Source organism: Mobula birostris, chromosome 1 (genome assembly GCF_030028105.1).
Source record: "Mobula birostris isolate sMobBir1 chromosome 1, sMobBir1.hap1, whole genome shotgun sequence".
Taxonomy (NCBI): domain Eukaryota; kingdom Metazoa; phylum Chordata; class Chondrichthyes; order Myliobatiformes; family Myliobatidae; genus Mobula; species Mobula birostris.
This window is the reverse complement of record NC_092370.1, coordinates 175,099,076-175,117,813: the sequence shown is the minus strand read 5'-3', so window position 1 is coordinate 175,117,813 and position 18,738 is coordinate 175,099,076. Positions and strand designations below refer to the sequence as shown.

Sequence of the window (18,738 nt, the reverse complement as noted above, 5' to 3'; positions counted from 1 at the left end):
ACGTATGCAATTCTAATAATTCACTCTTTTTTAGCCAATGGAGAGGATTACACTTGTGTTTTCAGGCCAAATCGAGAGGAGTTTCAGTTTTTATAGAAAATACAGTTCCCTTTGTTCAACACAAGGTTGTTTCTGATACTAATGGGCGATTTGTTATAGTATCAGGGAAATTAGAGAATAAATTGTTGGTATTTGCTAATGTTTATGCTCCAGATATAGACGATTCAGGATTCTTTGAGCATTTTTTTTTTTGTTTCTGCCTAATCTGAGTTTGTACTCATTGGTGATGGCAGGAGACTTTAATTGCTGATTAGATCCAGTTTTAGATCGGTCTTCTTTTAAACCAGTGACACTTAATAAATCAGCCTTGTTTATTCACTCATTTCTAATGAAATGTGGTATTGTTGATATATGGCGTTTCTTATACCCAGCCGATAGAGAATACTCGTTTTTCTCTCATGTTCATCACACGTATTCCAGAATTGACTATTTTTTTCATAGATAACCAAATGATTTCAATAGTTCGATCTTGTGAATATAAAGAGATTGCTATTCCTGTCCATGCTCCTGTGCTTTTATCCATCAATCTTCCTGGTTTTCCTCAGACAAACAGATTCTGGTGTTTTAATTTAACTTTGTTATCTGACAAGTATTTCATAAGGTTCTTGGAGAGGCAAATTACTCTTTTTTGAAGAGAATACAGTGGAGGAGACTTCTATCCTTGTCATATGGGATGCCTTTAAAGCATATATTAGAAGGCAAATCATTTCTTATACCACAAGTGTTAAGAAAAAAGCTAATAAAGAGAGAATTAATTTAGCCAATCAGCTGAAACAATTAGATGAAGAACATGCTTTGACTTCAGATCCTGTTTTATATAAAAGATGGGTTGAAATTAAAACTAAATATGATTTTTTCTTAATATATCCTATTGAAACTCAACTCCTAAAGGATAAAAGTCAATTTTATATTCATGGAGATAAAACAGGTAAATTATCGGCTAACCAATTAAAACTTCTAGTGCTAAAGGACAGATTAAAGAAATTTATAAAGTTAACGGTATTAGGATGTGACGAAAGAGGGTTACAAAGAGTACACATAGATTAAGATGCTAACTGTCCTGTGCTGGCACCAGTGGGATCAACAGTTGATCTGCCACCTGTCTTCAGGATAAAGAGAGATAAGGAAGACAATGGAGCAGCATTTGGAAATGTTAATGAAGAGATGGGAGAGTTTAACGGAAGGAGACACGGTCTGAGAGCTGTCAAGATCGGCTCCTTTTTGAACCCTGAACTGTTTGAAGTGTGATGGACAGGCGATACCCCAGCAGGGGGATAAAAAGGGACAGGTTCGCTAAGGCAGGACACACACGACACCACGAGGTAACAAGACCCTGGAAGCGGTGTGTCTCCCACAAGTCGGTGGGAGTTTTTGCAGGGCTGGTCGCGGGACCAAGCTGTTATCGCACAGGGTGGAAAGGTACGATTGGCGGGAACCTGGTGTGTGTCTGCCCTTGCCTGGGTGCCAGGTTCACTGCAGAGGAACGATCGTATCTGAAACGGAGGGGTAACAGTCGGTGACCTCAGAAGACATTACAAAGGGCTCGCCTGAAAGCTGACTGTGAAGAATATCGAAGGTCTGTGTGGAAGCCGTTTTGAATATTCATTCGCTTTCGCTCTCTCTCTCCTTCCACCCCCCCCCCGCCCCCCGTCCACCATCACGGCAGTGATTACTGTGAACTGAACTGAACTCAATTGAACTGAATTTTGCGTCCCTTTGAAACTGGTCATTTACCCCTAGACGACGACAGAGCTTGATTGATCCTGTTAACTTAGTTCTGTGTACATGTGTGTTTATCATTGCTGAACTGTTGCATTTATTATCCTTTTGATTAGAGTACTGTGTTGCTTATTTCTTTAATAAAACTTCCTTATTTCCAGTAATCCAGACTCCAACTGAGTGATCCATTTCTACTGGTTTGGCAACCCAGTTACGGGGTACGTAACGTAAGTGGGGTTCTCGTCCGCGATTTCGAACGCTAAATTTGGGACGGAGTAAATTGATTGGGTTAAAATTCCCGAAAGAAAGAAAAGGCAAACAGCAGAAATGGAGATTGAGGAATTTCTAAAGGTGCCGACCTTGGAGGCATTAGAGGATGCCAGGAAAACGGAATTGGCAGCTGTGCCCAAACGGTTGAATCTTGTTAAGGGGAAGTCGACAATGACGAGAGAGGAGATACACAGAGCTATCATAGAGCACTATGTATCTAAAGGTGTGTTTCCCCAAGGGGAGCTGGAGGTGGTGTCTAATGAAAAACCTGCTGGAGACGCGGTACAGGTGCAGCTTGAAAAACTGAGACTCGAGCACGAGTTCCGGGTACGGCAGCTAGAACACAAAGAGAAACAGTTAGAACAGCAAGAGAGAGAGATACAGAGGGAAAGGGAATTTGAGCTGGAGAAGTTAAAGATGATGGCAGCGCAGGGGCCCATGCCGAACCAAGGTGGACGGTTCAGGGCGACCCAGGAGGTTAGGCTGGTTTCCCCATTTGACGATACTGATGTAGGTCGGTACTTTCTCCATTTCGAAAAAGTTGCTATAAGTCAGGACTGGCCAAGGGATAAGTGGGTTGTTTTGCTTCAGAGTGTACTTAAAGGAAAAGCCCAACAAGCTTACTCAGCTTTGTCTGCAGAAGATGCCCAGAGGTATGAGGTGGTGAAAGAGGCCATCCTCAGGATTTATGAGTTGGTCCTGGAGGCATACTGGCAGAGGTTCCGGAATGCGAGGAAGCAGTGGGACCGCACGTATTTAGAGTTTGCCCGTGAGATGCAGACATATTGTGAGCGTTGGTGCGCCTCGAAGGGGGTGGATGGGGATTATGACAGACTGCTACAGCTGAACCTGATTGAGCAGTTTAAAGGTTGTGTCCCTGAGGGTATGAGACCTTACCTAGATGAGAAAGAGGCAGCCACGTTAGCCGCAACTGCTAAGTTAGCGGATGAGTACGCGTTGACTCATAAAATGAAGTTTGCCCCGAGTAAAGGCTACCAGAAGGGTAGTCAGGACGGCGCAAAGAGTCCGCCAGGAAAGTCAGAAAATAAGCCGGGGACTAGTGAGAAGGATAAGGTAGACCGGGAGCAGTCTGGTAGGAAGTCTCCTGGGGTCGTCTGTTATAATTGTGGGAAAGTCGGACGCTTTGCGTCCAGGTGCTTTGCCCCAAAGAAGGAGACGGGGAATGGAAAAACGGCGATTTCGACTGGCTGTATCGAGCTGGTAAACGAACCGCTAGGAGAGGAAAGGTCTGCCAAAGTTCAGGAAGGGCGCGAGAGGTTTATCTCGGCCGGATTGGCGTCGGTGAAGGAGGGGTTAAACCCAGTTCCAGTGCGGATCTGGAGAGACATGGGAGCGTGTCAGTCATTGATATTGAAGAGGGTATTAGAGTTTAGTTCAGAGACCCAGACTGGGGAGGTCAAGGTCAAAGGTATTGGGGAAGGGACAGAGGCAGTCCCTTTGCACCAGATACACCTACAAAGCAACTTGGTCTCTGGACTAGTCACGATCGGGGGTGAGGTCCGAATTACCGATGAAAGGCGTGGAAGTCTTACTCGGTAATGACCTCGCGGGGGGAATTGTGTTCCCAGCCGTAAGATTGACAAGTCAGCCTGCCAGCATTGAGGCCCCGCCCATGGACTCACAGGTTTATCCCGTTTGCGTAGTAACTCGGCGGATGTCGAGGAAGGCTGCAGAGGCTGATATAAAGTTGACTGAGACGTTTCTGCCAGCCTTGTATGAGGAGGGGGTAGAAAGTGAAAAGAAGGAACGTAATGAAACAGGAGGAAGTGGGGAAATTAAGGTAGATTTATCATTAGAAAAGAAGGACTTTATACAGGCACAGGAGCGAGACGAGGAACCAGCTCGCTGTGAAACAGAGTTAGGAAGAGAGCCAGTAGTCTATGGTGTGAAGGGGGAGGTGCTAAGGAAGGAAGGGAGACCAAGTACCGCAGATGAGGAATGGGGGATGGTGCCAAAAATCTCTGGGGATGAGATTTTTAACCTGGCCCACAAGGTACCCCTCGGTGGACATTTTGAGGTGCTGAAGGAAACAGTCGGCAGAATCATGAAAGAGGTTTACTGGCTGCACAGGAGGAAGGATGTTATTGATTATGGCAGACGCGAACTGAGACGGTCACAGACTTTTGATATGCTAACAAACCTAGTCGGTGTTAGCGCGGAAATCAATGAAGCTAGGGTCCCCCTGATAAGGAAAAAAAACCATTTTGAAAAGATGAGTATGGTATCGACCAGATGGGAGAAGGCTATTGTTTTGGCCAGCTCTGCTGATAAGGTCTCTCCCTTAATCCCCGAACAAAGCGACTCTTTAGGAGAAGTAATTAAACGGCTCGCACACGTCTGTTTGATTGTCCCGAGGCGATGCAAAGAACTGGGACGTTGGGTGGTGTTTGTCACGCTCGGACAGCCTAGTGAGCAACACCCTTATAGAATGAGTGATTCAGTCACGAAAGGGCTAACGAACACAGAAGTGTATATTGGCGATGTAATACGGCTGTCTGAAGCCAGTTTGATAGTGAACCTTGAAAAAAATGAGTTTAGCCACACGAAGGTCACTTATCTGGGAATTGTGGTGACACAGGGGCAGCTGGCAGTGATGCAAGCTAAGGTGCGGGCTATCTCTGACATCCCAACCCCGACAGACAAGAGGGCCCTCAGAAGGCTCCTGGAGATGGTGGGGTACTGTAGGAAGTTTTGCAATAACTCTGCGGTTACTACCCCTCCCCCTCCTACTAAGCCCTTGCGAGAGAAAACTAAGTCGGGATGGGACGACCCTTGTTATCGTGGTCCGGGACGAAACCCGATGAGAGGTTACACTGATCGCAATTCATCAGTGTTTCATCAGGGTGGAAAGGTACGATTGGCGGGAACCTGGTGTGTGTCCGCCCTTGCCTGGGTGCCAGGTTCACTGCAGAGGAACGATCGTATCTGAAACGGAGGGGTCACAGTCGGTGACCTCAGAAGACATTACAAAGGGCTCGCCCGAAAGCTGACTGCGAAGAATATCGAAGGTCTGTGTGGAAGCCGTTTTGAATATTCATTCGCTTTCGCTCTCTCTCTCTCCTTCCTCCCTCTGTCCACCGCCACGGCAGTAATTACTGTGAACTGAACTGAACTGAACTGAACTCAATTGAACTGAACTTTGGGCAAACAACAGGAATTCTGCAGATGCTGGAAATTCAAGCAACACACATCAAAGTTGCTGGTGAACGCAGCAGGCCAAGCAGCATCTGTAGGAAGAGGTGCAGTCGACGTTTCAGGTCGAGACCCTTCGTCAGGACTAACTGAAGGAAGAGTGAGTAAGGGATTTTAAAGTTGGAGGGGGAGGGGGAGATCCAAAATGATAGGAGAAGACAGGAGGGGGAGGGATAGAGCCAAGAGCTGGACAGTTGATAGACAAAAGGGGATACGAGAGTATCATGGGACAGGAGGTCCGGGAAGAAAGACAAGGGGGGGGGGGGGACCCAGAGGATGGGCAAGAGGTATATTCAGAGGGACAGGGGGAGAAAAAGGAGAGTGAGAGAAAGAATGTGTGCATAAAAATAAGTAACAGATGGGGTACGAGGGGGAGGTGGGGCCTAGTGGAAGTTAGAGAAGTCGATGTTCATGCCATCAGGTTGGAGGCTACCCAGACGGAATATAAGGTGTTGTTCCTCCAACCGGAGTGTGGCTTCATCTTTACAGTAGAGGAGGCCGTGGATAGACATGTCAGAATGGGAATGGGATGTGGAATTAAAATGTGTGGCCACTGGGAGATCCTGCTTTCTCTGGCGGACAGAGCGTAGATGTTCAGCAAAGCGGTCTCCCAGTCTGCGTCGGGTCTCGCCAATATATAAAAGGCCACATCGGGAGCACCGAACGCAGTATATCACCCCAGTCGACTCACAGGTGAAGTGTTGCCTCACCTGGAAGGACTGTTTGGGGCCCTGAATGGTGGTAAGGGAGGAAGTGTAAGGGCATGTGTAACACTTGTTCCGCTTACACGGATAAGTGCCAGGAGGGAGATCAGTGGGGAGGGATGGGGGGGGATGAATGGACAAGGGAGTTGCGTAGGGAGCGATCCCTGCGGAATGCAGAGAGGCGGGGGAGGGAAAGATGTGCTTAGTGGTGGGATCCCGTTGGAGGTGGCGGAGGTTACGGAGAATAATATGTTGGACCCGGAGGCTGGTGGGGTGGTAGGTGAGGACCAGGGGAACCCTATTCCTAGCGGGGTGGCGGGAGGATGGAGTGAGAGCAGATGTACGTGAAATGGGGGAGATGCGTTTAAGAGCAGAGTTGATAGTGGAGGAAGGGAAGCCCCTTTCTTTAAAAAAGGAAGACATCTCCCTCGTCCTAGAATGAAAAGCCTCATCCTGAGAGCAGATGCGGCGGAGACAGAGGAATTGCGAGAAGGGGATGGCGTTTTTGCAAGAGACAGGGTGAGAAGAGGAACTGAACTTTGCGTCACTTTGAAACTGGTCATTTACCCCTAGACGACGATAGAGCTTGATGGATCCTGTTATCCTAGTTCTGTGTACATGTGTGTTTATCATTGCTGAACTGTTGCATTTATTATCCTATTGATTAGAGTACTGTGTTGCTTATTTCTTTAATAAAACTTTCTTGGTTCCAGTAATCCAGACTCCAACTGAGTGATCCATTTCTGCTGGTTTGGCAACCCAGTTATTACGTAACAAGGACAACTGATCATTTAGAAATAAATGATACTTTTAGAGTATTTTATTCTAAACTTCATAGTTCTGATCCTCTTAAAGATAATACTGTAATGGATAATTTTTTAGACCAATTAAATATCCCTACGCTTTCTGTTGATAACCGAAAACAGTTGGATCAATGTATTTCTCACAAAGAAACAACCAAGGCTGTACGCTCACTGCATTCAGGGAAAGCTCCAGGTCCTGATGGATTTTCTGGAGAATTTTATAAGGCTTTTTCTTCTTTGCTTATACCTCACTTATGTTCAGTTATTTTTACAGATTCTTTTAAGTCAGGTAGGTTGCCACAATCTTTTTACGAAGCTTCTATTTCGCTTATCCTTAAAAATAAGAAACCAACTGAATGTTCTTCATATAGATCAATTTCCTTACTTAATGTTGATGCTAAAATCTTATCAAAAGTTCTGGCTCATAGGATGGAAAATATCTTACCAGCTATCATTTCTGATGCTCAGAATAGTTTTACCAAAAATCCATATTCTCACTTCAATATTCATCGGTTATTAAATGTTATCTATTCTCCTTCTAAGGAGATATCGGAGTGTGTGATATCCTTAGACGCTGAGAAGGCTTTTGATCGGGTTGAATGGCATTATTTATATAAAATTTTAGAAAAATTTAATTTTGGGTCCAACTTTATTCAATGGATTAAATTACTGTACTGCAATGAACCGGATTTGATCAGAGACCTCGAGATAAAGGAGCCATTCAGAGGTAGTGACAATAATATGATAAGTTTTAATCTACAAATTGAGAGGGTGAAGGGAAAATCTGAAGTGTCAGTATTACAGTTGAACAAAGGGAACTATGGTGCTATGAGGGAGGAGCTGGTGAAAGTTCAATGGAACAATACCCTAGCAGGGATGACAGTGGAACAACAATGGCAGGTAGTTCTGGGAATAATGCAGAAGGTGCAGGATCAGTTCATTCCAACGAGGAAGAAAGATCCTAAAGGGAGTAAGGGGAGTCCATGGCTGAAAAGTGAAGTAAAGGACAGTATAAAAATAAAAGAGAAGTATAACATAGCAAAGATGAGTGGAAAGCTGGAGGATTGGGAAACTTTTAAAGAGCAACAGAAGATAACCAAAAAGGCAATACGCGGAGAAAAAATGAGATACGAAGATAAACTAGCCAAGAATATAAAGGAGGATAGTAAAAGCTTCTTTAGGAATGTGAAAAGGAAAAAAATAGTTAAGACCAAAATTGGGCCCTTGAAGACAGAAACAGGTGAATTTATTATGGGGAACAAGGAAATGGCAGACGAGTTGAACAGGTACTTTGGATATGTCTTCACTAGGGAAGACACAAAGAATCTCCCAGATGTAATAGTGGCCAAAGGACCTAGGTAATGGATGAACTGAAGGAAATTTATATTAGGCAGGAAATGGTGTTGAATAGACTGTTGGGTCTGAAGGCTGATAAGTCCCCAGGACCTGATGGTCTGCATCCCAGGGTACTTAAGGAGGTGGCTTTAGAAATCGTGAACACTTTGGTAATCATTTTCCAATGTTCTATAGATTCAGGATCAGTTCATCTGGATTGGAGGGTGGCTAATGTTGTCCCACTTTTCAAGAAAGAAGGGAGAGAGAAAAAAGGGAATTATAGACCCGTTAGCCTGACAACAGTGGTGGGAAAGATGCTGCAGTCAATTATAAAAGATGAAATTACGACACATTTGGATAGCAGTTACAGGATAGGTCCGAGTCAACATGGATTTACGAAGGAGAAATCGTGCTTGACTAATCTTCTGGAATTTTTTGAGGATATAACTATGAAAATGGACAAGGGAGAGCCAGTGGATGTAGTGTACCTGGACTTTCAGAAAGCCTTTGATAAAGTCCCACATAGGAGATTAGTGGGTAAAATTAGGGCACATGGTATTGGAGGCAGAGTACTGACATGGATTGAAAATTGGCTGGCTAACAGGAAACAAAGAGTAGCGATTAACGGGTCCCTTTCGGAGTGGCAGGTGGTGACCAGTGGGGTACTGCAGGGATCAGTGCTGGGACCGCAGCTGTTTACAATATACATTAATGATTTAGATGAAGGGATTAAAAGTAACATTAGCAAATTTGCAGATGACACAAAGCTGGGTGGCAGTGTGAAATGTAATGAGGATGTTATGAGAATGCAGGGTGACTTGGAAGGCTGGGTGAGTGGGCGGATGCACGGCAGATGCAGTTTAATGTGGGTAAATGTGAGGTTATCCACTTTGGTGGTAAGAACAGGAAGGCAGATTATTATCTAAATGGAGTCAAGTTAGGAAAAGGGGAAGTATAACGAGATCTAGATGTTCTTGTACATCAGTCACTGAAAGTAAGCATGCAGGTACAGCAAGTAGTGAAGAAAGCTAATGGCATGCTGGCCTTCATAACAAGGGGAATTGAGTATAGGAGCAAAGAGGTCCTTCTGCAGCTGTACAGGGCCCTGGTGAGACCACACCTGGAGTCTTGTGTGCAGTTTTGGTCTCCAAATTTGAGGAAGGACATTCTTGCTATTGAGGGAGTGCAGCGTAGGTTCACAAGGTTAATTCCCGGGATGGCGGGACTGTCATATGTTGAAAGATTGGAGCAACTGGGCTTTTGTAATACACTGGAATTTAGAAGGATGAGAGGGGATCTGATTGAAGATAATTAAGGGATTGGACACACTGGAGGCTGGAAGCATGTTCCCGCTGATGGGTGCGTCCAGAACCAGAGGCCACAGTTTAAGAATAAGGGTAGGCCATTTAGAACGGAGTTGAGGAAAAACTTTTTCACCCAGGGAGTGGTGGATATGTGGAATGCTTTGCCCCAGAAGGCAGTGGAGGCCAAGTCTCTGGATGCTTTCAAGAAAGAGATGGATAGAGCTCTTAAAGATAGCAGAATCAAAGGTTATGGGGATAAGGCAGGAACTGGATACTGATTGTGGATGATCAGCCATGATCACAGTGAATGGTGGTGCTGGCTCGAAGGGCCGAATGGCCTACTCCTGTGCCTATTGTCTATTGTCTACTTATCTCCTTTTGCTTGGGTTCTTATTAATTCTCAGAATTCTAAACCATTTAAACTTCAACGTGGAACCAGACAAAGTTGCCCTTTGAGTCCTTTGCTCTTTGACCTGGCCTTAGAACCTTCAGCTATTGCTTTTCGAGAATCTAATGATATCACTGGTATTTTACGGAAGGGTACTATCCACAAAGTTTCACTTTATGCGGATGACTTATTGCTTTACATTTCTAATGTCGAAACTTTGTTACCTTCCGTGCTTTCTTTACTCTCTAGTTTTAGTCAGTTTTCTGGATATAAATTGAACCTACACAAGAGTGAACTTTTTCCTTTGAATAATTTAGTATCAACTGATATTAACCTTCCTTTTAAAATTGTAAGAAACCAATTCACTTATTTGGGTGTAACAATTACTAAGAATTATAAATACCTATTTAAAGAAAATTTTCTTTATTAAATTATATAAAACACATTATCAAATTGGTCGCCCCTTTCGCTATCATTGATTGGTCAAATTAATTCTATCAAAATGAATGTTTTACCTAAATTTACATATCTCTTTCAGGCTTTACCCATTTTTATTCCTAAATCCTTTTTTGACTCTCCGGACTCTATTTTATCCTCCTATATATGGAAAAGTAAACGTCCTCGATTGAATAAAGTACATCTCCAAAAAGTTAAAAAGAACGGAGGTTTAGCTTTACCAAATTTTAGGTTTTATTACTGGGTAGCTAATATATGGAATCTCATGTTTTGGTTATACTATATTAATCATGAGGACTGTCTCGGGTGGGCTTCTTTAGAAGCTAACTCGGTTAATAAATTTTCTATTATCTCTCTTTTGGGATCTTTACTTCCTTTATCCTGAAGTAAGATAACTGAAAATGTAGTAGTCATTGAGGATTTGGATACAATTTAGAAAACACTTTGGTTTATTGAGGTTCTCCCTTTCTAGACCCATTTTTTAAAATTATCTTTTTAAGCCTTCTATGACTGATGTAGTTTTATGTTTCCAGGATCTGTTTGTTGGAGGAAGTCTTTCTTCATTTGAACAACTGTCAACTAAATATAGTTTACCAAAAATCCATTTTTTTCGGTACTTACAAATTAGAGATTTTCTGCGATCTCAATTATATACATTTCCTAATAGTCCTGATAAGAATGTATTAGATGAAATTCTTAATATGAAATCATTTTATAATGGTTCAATATCCAGTATTTATGATATGTTGTTGGGAATGAGAAATGATTCTTTAGACAAAATCAAACATCTTTGGGAACAAGATTTACAGACTTCAATTTCTGAAGAAACTTGGAATGAAATTTTAAAATTGGTTAATACTTCATCTTTATGTGCTCGTCATTCCTCCTACAATTTAAAGTGGTTCATAGGGCTTACATGACCAAGGATAAGTTATCTCATTTTTATATGGATATATCTGCCTACTGCGATAGGTGTAACACTGGAGAAGCTTCATTTATTCATATGTTTTGGACATGCCCAAGTCTTGGAAAATATTGGAAAGAAGTATTCCAAACTTTTTCTGTACTCTTTAAAGTAAATTTTAAGCCTAATCCTTTGACTGCCCTATTTGGTATTGCTGGAAGGAAAGATATCATCTTGAGGACATCTGATTTGCATATTCTGGCTTTTATCTCTCTTATGGCTAAGAGGGCGCTTTTGTTTAAATGGAAGGATGCTGGTCCGCCTAACCATGCTCAGTGGCTACGGGATGTTATGGCATGCTTAAATTTAGAAAGGTTTGTTGTTCAATTTCTGAATCTAACCAAGATTTTCAAAATTCGTAGGGGCCGTTTTTAAATTATTTTCATAATCTTTGACTTCTCATTAAAGTACATAAGTTGGTTAATAGCATATTTTATTATCTGGTAAGGTTTTTTTTTTCTTTTTTTCCCAAACAGCTTCGACTTTGGTAGTGGGTATAGATCTTTCTTTAAATTTTTTTTTAATCTTTTTTATAGATCTTTGTATTCTAATCTACCAATCAATCTAATTGATATGAATATAAGGTAAGGAGTTCATTAATATGATTCAATATACTGTATCTGGTATTACTATATTTTTTCTTTTGTTTTATAATATGTATTCTCTTGGACTTTGTATTCTTCTATATAGAAATCAACAAAAATATTGGAAAAGAAAGAAAAATGGTAGAAATTATGGAGATGATCATGTTAATGCAGAACCTGGTAGGATAGAAGTTGGGAATCCGAAGCTTGTTCTGGAGGGGATTTGACAGATGAGAGCTATAGTGTGAGATATAGAACTAATGCAGTTCCTTGCACACAGAGCTCTTCAGCAGCATCTCACTGAAAAGTGCTAATTGACTCTTAGCAATACATCCAGTCAGTGCTGCTTCAGTTTTTATGGCCATTAAATAATAACACAAGAACACACACCAGCATTAATACACATGAAATCAACTTTGGAAGGTCATTGACCACTAGATGAACAGTGCATAAAAATTATTTCTCAGCTGACATAATGTCTAACAACAACAGTGGTGAATGCCTTTACTTTCTATTTCTACTGCATCCTAACCTACTCATGCTCCTAAGGAAGGTTCTCTTCCAGAGGGTTCAGCACAGGAGGGTCAATTATGCTGTAGCTCAAATAAGATTTTCGAAGCTGGCTGTAGTTATTGACCTTTCAGAGCTCAGGCTTCAGACTGTAATATTTAGGTGGTTTTTAGGTTTGTCTGATCCAACTGGCTTTCTGAAACCAAGGCAGAGATAAATTGAAAGGCTCACAAGAGTACACATCTGTTTTCGCATGGAGGGAGTAATATATGCTTTTGTACTATATGACTGGTCTCCTATGACTTGGAGAGCATCAAACCCCAGATCATCTGTGGGACAGTAAGGTACATATTGTGCAACTGAAAACTTGTTAATATGTTCTTTTAAAATCAAAAAAGAGAGACAAAAGACGGCAGCACCTCTACTTCCTTAGGAGACTGCAGAGATTCTGCATGACATATAAAACTGACAAACTTCCATTGATGTATAGTGGAGAGTGTATTGACTGGCTGCATCATGGCCTGGTGTAGAAATACCAATACCTTTGAATGGGAAACCGTATAAAATTTGTGGATTCATTCCAGAACATCATGGGTAAAGCCCTCCCAACCACTGAACACATCTACATGAAACGCAGTCATAGGAAAACAGCATCTATCATCAGAGATCCCCACCCCCAGGCCATGCTCTTTTCTCGCTGCTGTCATCAGGTAGAAGGTACAAGAGCCTCAGGACTCATACCAATGAGTGTAAGAATAATTACTACCCCACAACCATCAAGCTTTGAGCAAAAGGGGATAACTACACTCATCTATTGAGATGTTCCCACAGCCAATGATCTCACTTTAAGGACTCTTTATCTTGTTATCTCATGTTCTTGATATTTATTTATACTTGCATTTGCACTGTTGGTTGTCCTCTACACTCTGGATGATCTTTCATTGATCTTGTTATAGTTACTATTCTATAGATTTGCTGAGCATGCCCGCAGGAAAATGAACCTCAGCATTGTACATGGTGACATACATGTACTTTTATAAAAAAAAATTACTTTGATTTACTTCGAATTTTGAATCTAATTCCTGAATAGCTCCAGAAAAAATACCTTGAGGGGTGCCACTGACTCCTGCACAGACTGTCCATTAAGATAAGAAGATGCATTGCTGAGCAGAATAAAGAACTGCACAAAGGTTTACAGTAGAATAGTGTAGTTGGTATACCAAGTATGGAGTAAAATGAAAAACACCACTAAGAATGAAATTGCAAAGAAATCTTCATCTTACAATTCATCATTTTTCCCACTTAGATTCAAATAGATTATTTAAGACTCAAATATACTTCCAATGGCTTTAATATTTTTCATATGGTTCATATGAAGATAAAATATCTTAATTGCCCTTCATTCCCACTCATTGTTAGCATTCCTAAGGTTGATTAGAAAATGATTCAAAGAATTAAAGTTACGTCTCTATAATTTTTGAACACAAGAACTTAACAACTACATACAAAGTACTCAACAGAATAAGTTATGTTTTGCCTAGTATATTTCAATAAACAAAACTCATTTTGCAGAAGATAATTATTACATAAATGTGTGTTGATTTTGGGTACTTCATACTTACAATGAAGGATCTTGGACCAAGTCTTTCAGGTTTATCCCACTTCTATCTTCTGCAAGGTTTCTGAAGCAGCTATCACTCACTGTAAAAGATGAACATAAAATCATATGATATTTCAAAACACTGCCCACACAGCAAGACTCTCCAATGTTTCCCTTTCCTGTCAACTTTTCCTTTCTCCTCTTCTAAGAAATTGTCAACTGCAGGGAAAATAAGTCTCCTCATCACCAGCTGTGTTGTAGAACCTCACTGAAATTACCAGCCTTCAGGCGTGAAGTGGACAGTGAGCTTTGGCAGAACATTCAACCACAGGAAACAATTTTGATTAGCAAGGTACACTGTTATAGGAAATTCTACTTTTAGGCAGTGGAGCACAAGAGTTCAGAAAGTTTGTACAATTGTACTCTATGTTCAATTTCAACAGTGGCACTACAAACTCATTCCATTAAACAATCAAAGCCATCAAGATAGCCATAAGACATATTAACATAATTAGGCCATTTGGCCCATTAAGTTTGCGCCACCATTTGAAAGGCTGATATATTTTCCCTCAACTCCATTCTCCATGTAATCTTTGATAACCAGACAAATCAAAAACCTATCAATTTCTGCTTTAAATACACAAAATCACTTGGCTTCCACAGCCATCTGTGAAAATGATTTCTACAGATTCACCATCCTCCAGCTAAAGGAATTATTCCTCATCTGTATTCTAAAGGGATATCCTTCTATTTTGAGGCTGTGCCATCTGGTCCAAAACTTTCCCGGTACTGAAAACAACCTTTTCATGTCATTCTATCCAGGCTTTTCAAATCTTCACAGGTTTCAATGAGATCCTTACAAAATGAATATAATACGACTAAAAGGCATTTATACAAAGATACCACAATATTTAACAAAATATTCCAATGCTATTTGAATCTGTTTACATTGATACAGATACATTTTGGTGACAATTTTATTCTATATTCTAATTTTCGAAACATACGTTTGAGAATATAGGCTTGTCCAACAAACATGCAGTGTGCAGTACATTCATTTAAAGTAAGCTTGGTAGACTTAGTAGAAGCAGAGATAATCATATACAAAAGCAAATTAACTGTTAAGGTATGTCAATTGTGGTCTACTTCTCAATGAGACATTAAACTGAGAAGAATAAAATCTTATTTAGCATATAAAAGATATTTACTGAGATACAGTATGGAATAGTTCCTTCCAACTCTTCCAAACATGCCACCCATCAATCCCCCATTTTAATCCTAGCCTAACCATGGGACAATTTACAATGACCAATTAACCTACCAACTGGTATGTCTTTGACCTGTGAAAGGAAACCAGAGCACCCGGAGGAAACACACACAGTCAAAGGAAGAATGTACAAACTCCTTACAGGCAGTGCGGAAATTGAACCCATGTCACTGGTACTGTAAAGCATTGTGCTAACCACTACAATATCATGGGCTTTTGTACAAAATCTGGAAGATCATTGAGTTACAGATATAAAATACCAGATAAAAACTAAGAAATTTACCTTTGAAACATTAAAAGAAAATTGCTCTGTAAAGTTACATTACAATAATTTCCAAGGTTACAGTGATAACATTTATTTTTGTCTTTCTGCAGGCCAAAAGTGCTTTGTGTATAACAAGGAAAAGACAGATATCAACTGAAATGTGTTCCTACTAAACAAAGGTTTATCTTTCATAAATAGTATCATGATTATAAATATTAACTAATGAGTTTGAAGCACATTAGAGAAGGACTTTCTGTACTAATACCTGGCATGGGTATTGTCTTATGAGAAAAGGTTGGATAGACTACAGTGTAACTACTGAAATGTCGGAAGAAATGTAAATATTTTGAAGGATGTTTTCAGGACAGGTAAGAAGACAAAGTTTCTTCTTATAGGAGAATCGAGACCAGGGGTCACTGTTTCAAAATAAAGAGAAGACCATTCAGAACAGAATTAAGTAAAATTGTTTCTCTGAGGGTTATGAATCTTTGGAACTTCTCAAAACTTGGTGGAGTACAGTTTTTGAATATGTTTAAGACAGAATGAATAGATCCTTTATAAGAAAGGGTGAAAAGCTGTGGATTGACACAACAACTATTTCAGCCATCATCTATCTGAGTTATTGGCTCAATGCTTCCTCTCTCCATTAGCAAAGCCTGATCTGCTTAAACATTTCTTACAGCCCTGCATTCTGCACCTTTTCACATTCCATTTTCTAAATTCTTACTCTTAAAAAGTTATCATTTCTAGGTTTTTTAAAAAAATTTCTTTCTAACTGTTCCTATTAATCCATTTAACTCAGAGCCATTACCAATCATCCCTACAACAACCTGGTCTTACCTATTTGCTTTGTCCTGTCTATGACTTCCCATCTTCTTTACAGTTTAAAACTAACTTGTTTTGCTCTTTTCTCACTTCTGACAAAGGGTGTTAAACCTGTAATCTTCAGTTGTTTGTCTTTCTACAAAACTTGAACTGTTGAGTGAATCCAGTATTTGCAGTATTTTTAAGAATTCCAGCAACTGTAGAGCTTTTTTTTGATTTTCAACATACTATCTTGGTTCAAAGTTAACTATAAACAACCATACAAAATATTTTTTTAAAAATGGTTTACCCTTTCTTTAACCATCACTCAAATATAGAACAGCCAAATATGGTGATAAGGAGACTGATGAAATACTTAGTTTTATTAACTAAAACATGGAATAAAAGAATAAGAATTAAGTTTATTATCACTGTCTTATATGATATGATTTTTGTGGCAGCAGTACAATGCAAAAACATAAAATTACTATAAATTAGTAAAATAAATAAATAGTGTAAAAAAGAATAATTAAGTAGTGTTCGTGAATTCATAGAGCATCCAGTAATCTAAAGATGGATGGGAAGAAGCTGTTCCTGAATTATTGAGTGGGGGTCCTCAGGCTCGGGTACCTCTTCCCTAGTGGTAACAACAAGAAATCAGGTCCTAGATGGAGGCTACCTACTTGAGCCATCGTCCCTTGAAGATATCCTTGACAATGAGGAGGGTTGTGCCTGTGATGGAGCTAGCTAAGTCTACGATCCTCTGAAGTCCCTGGTGATCCTGTGCATTGGAGCCTCCATACCAGGCTGTGATGCCACCAGTCAGAATGCTCTCTACCATACATTTATAGAAATTTGCAAGAGTCTTCGGTGACATACCAAATCTCCTCAAACTTGTAATGAAATAGAGCCACTGGCATGCCTTCTTCATGATTGCATCAATGTGTTAGACACAAGACAGATCCTTGGAGATGCTGACATCCTGGAACTTAAAGCTGCTCACCCTTTCCACAGCTGACCCTCCTATGAGGACTAGTGAATGCTCTTCTGAATTCCCCTTTCTTAAATCCACAATCATTTCCTTGGTCTTGCTGACATTGAGCTTTGTTGTTGTTGCAACAACACTCAAATAGTTGTAGAGATGTCATCTATGGCTCGTTGGTGCCACCTGAGATTTTACTATCAACAGTGGGGTCATCTGCAAATTTATGTTACATTTGAGCTGTGTTTAGCCACACTAATGAGCATAGTGAGTAGAGCAATGGATAAACATGCATCCTTGAAGTTGAAAGTGATGAAGAGAGGTTATCACCAATCCATACTGATTTTGGTCTCCAGATGAGGAAGTCAAGAATCTAGTTGCAAAGGGAGGTACAGATGTCCAGTTTTATAAATTTTGCAATTAATTTTGAGAAATGGTTCTATTGCACGCTGAGCCGTAATCAATAAACAGCAGACTGACATATGTCTTGTTGCTGTTGAGGTGCTCCAGGTAGAGGACAGGCAATGAGGCTGCATCCACTGTAGATTTGTGGTAGCTGTAGATGAATTACAGCAGGTTCAGGCAGGAGTTGAATCTAGCCATAACCAACTTCATAGCACTTCATTACAGTAGATGTGAGTGCTGCTGGTCAATACTCGCTGAGGCAGCTCACACAGCTCTTCTTGGGGACTGATATGACTGCTGCCCTTTTGAAGCAAGGCAGAACCTCAGTCTGCAGCAGTGGGAGGTTGAAGATGTCGTTTAACACTCCAGCCAGCTCATCAGCACATGTTTTTAGCACCTGGCAGGGAACACATTGGCAATAAGTTGAGAAGTCATACTCAAATTTATAAAACACTGGCTTGGTCATTTTTAAAGTACTTCATATACTTCTGGTCATCAGACGTTACTACAGAGGCTGACTATTTCTGGTCCGCAGGTAATGATGGGCTAAATGGATTTTTTATCCTTGTAATTGAATTTTTCTAGGCCTTATTATCTTCATAATTTTCCTCTAATATCCCCACCTTCCACTCCCCTCTGAGTTCAAAGCTCAATGCAAGTTTATTATCAAAGTACAGATATGTCACCATATGCAACCCTGATATTAATTTTCTTGTGGATATAAATCAATAAATCTATAATAGAATAATAGCCATATTAGAATTAATAAAAGACCGCACCAGCTTGGGCATTCAACCAGTGTGCAAAAGACAACAAACTGTTCAGATATAAAAAGAAAGAAATGATAATAATAAATGAATAAACTATAAATATCAAGAACACGAGATGAAGAATCCTTGAAAGTGAGTCCATAGATTGTAGGAACATTTCAGTGATGGGGCAAGCGAAGTTATCCTCTTTGGTCAAGAACCTGATGCTTGAGGGGTAATAACTGTTCCTGAACCTGGTGGTGTGAGTCCTGAGGCTACTGTACTTACTTCCTGATGATAGCAGTGAGGAGAGAGCGTGGTCTAGGTGGTGGGATTCCTGAATGATGGATGCTGCT

General features: G+C 40.6%; 1 protein-coding gene across 5 annotated transcripts in view; it reads right to left on the bottom strand.

The window, feature by feature from the left end:
* The window catches only part of LOC140201773 (gephyrin), a 667,155-nt gene that overhangs the window by 429,158 nt on the left and 219,259 nt on the right, over positions 1-18,738 (bottom strand). For all 5 annotated transcript variants that reach the window (XM_072266422.1, XM_072266442.1, XM_072266431.1 and 2 more), the window contains exon 2: positions 13,933-14,011. In XM_072266422.1, the coding sequence (XP_072122523.1) occupies positions 13,933-14,011 (79 nt within the window). The remainder of the gene's footprint in view (positions 1-13,932; positions 14,012-18,738) is intronic.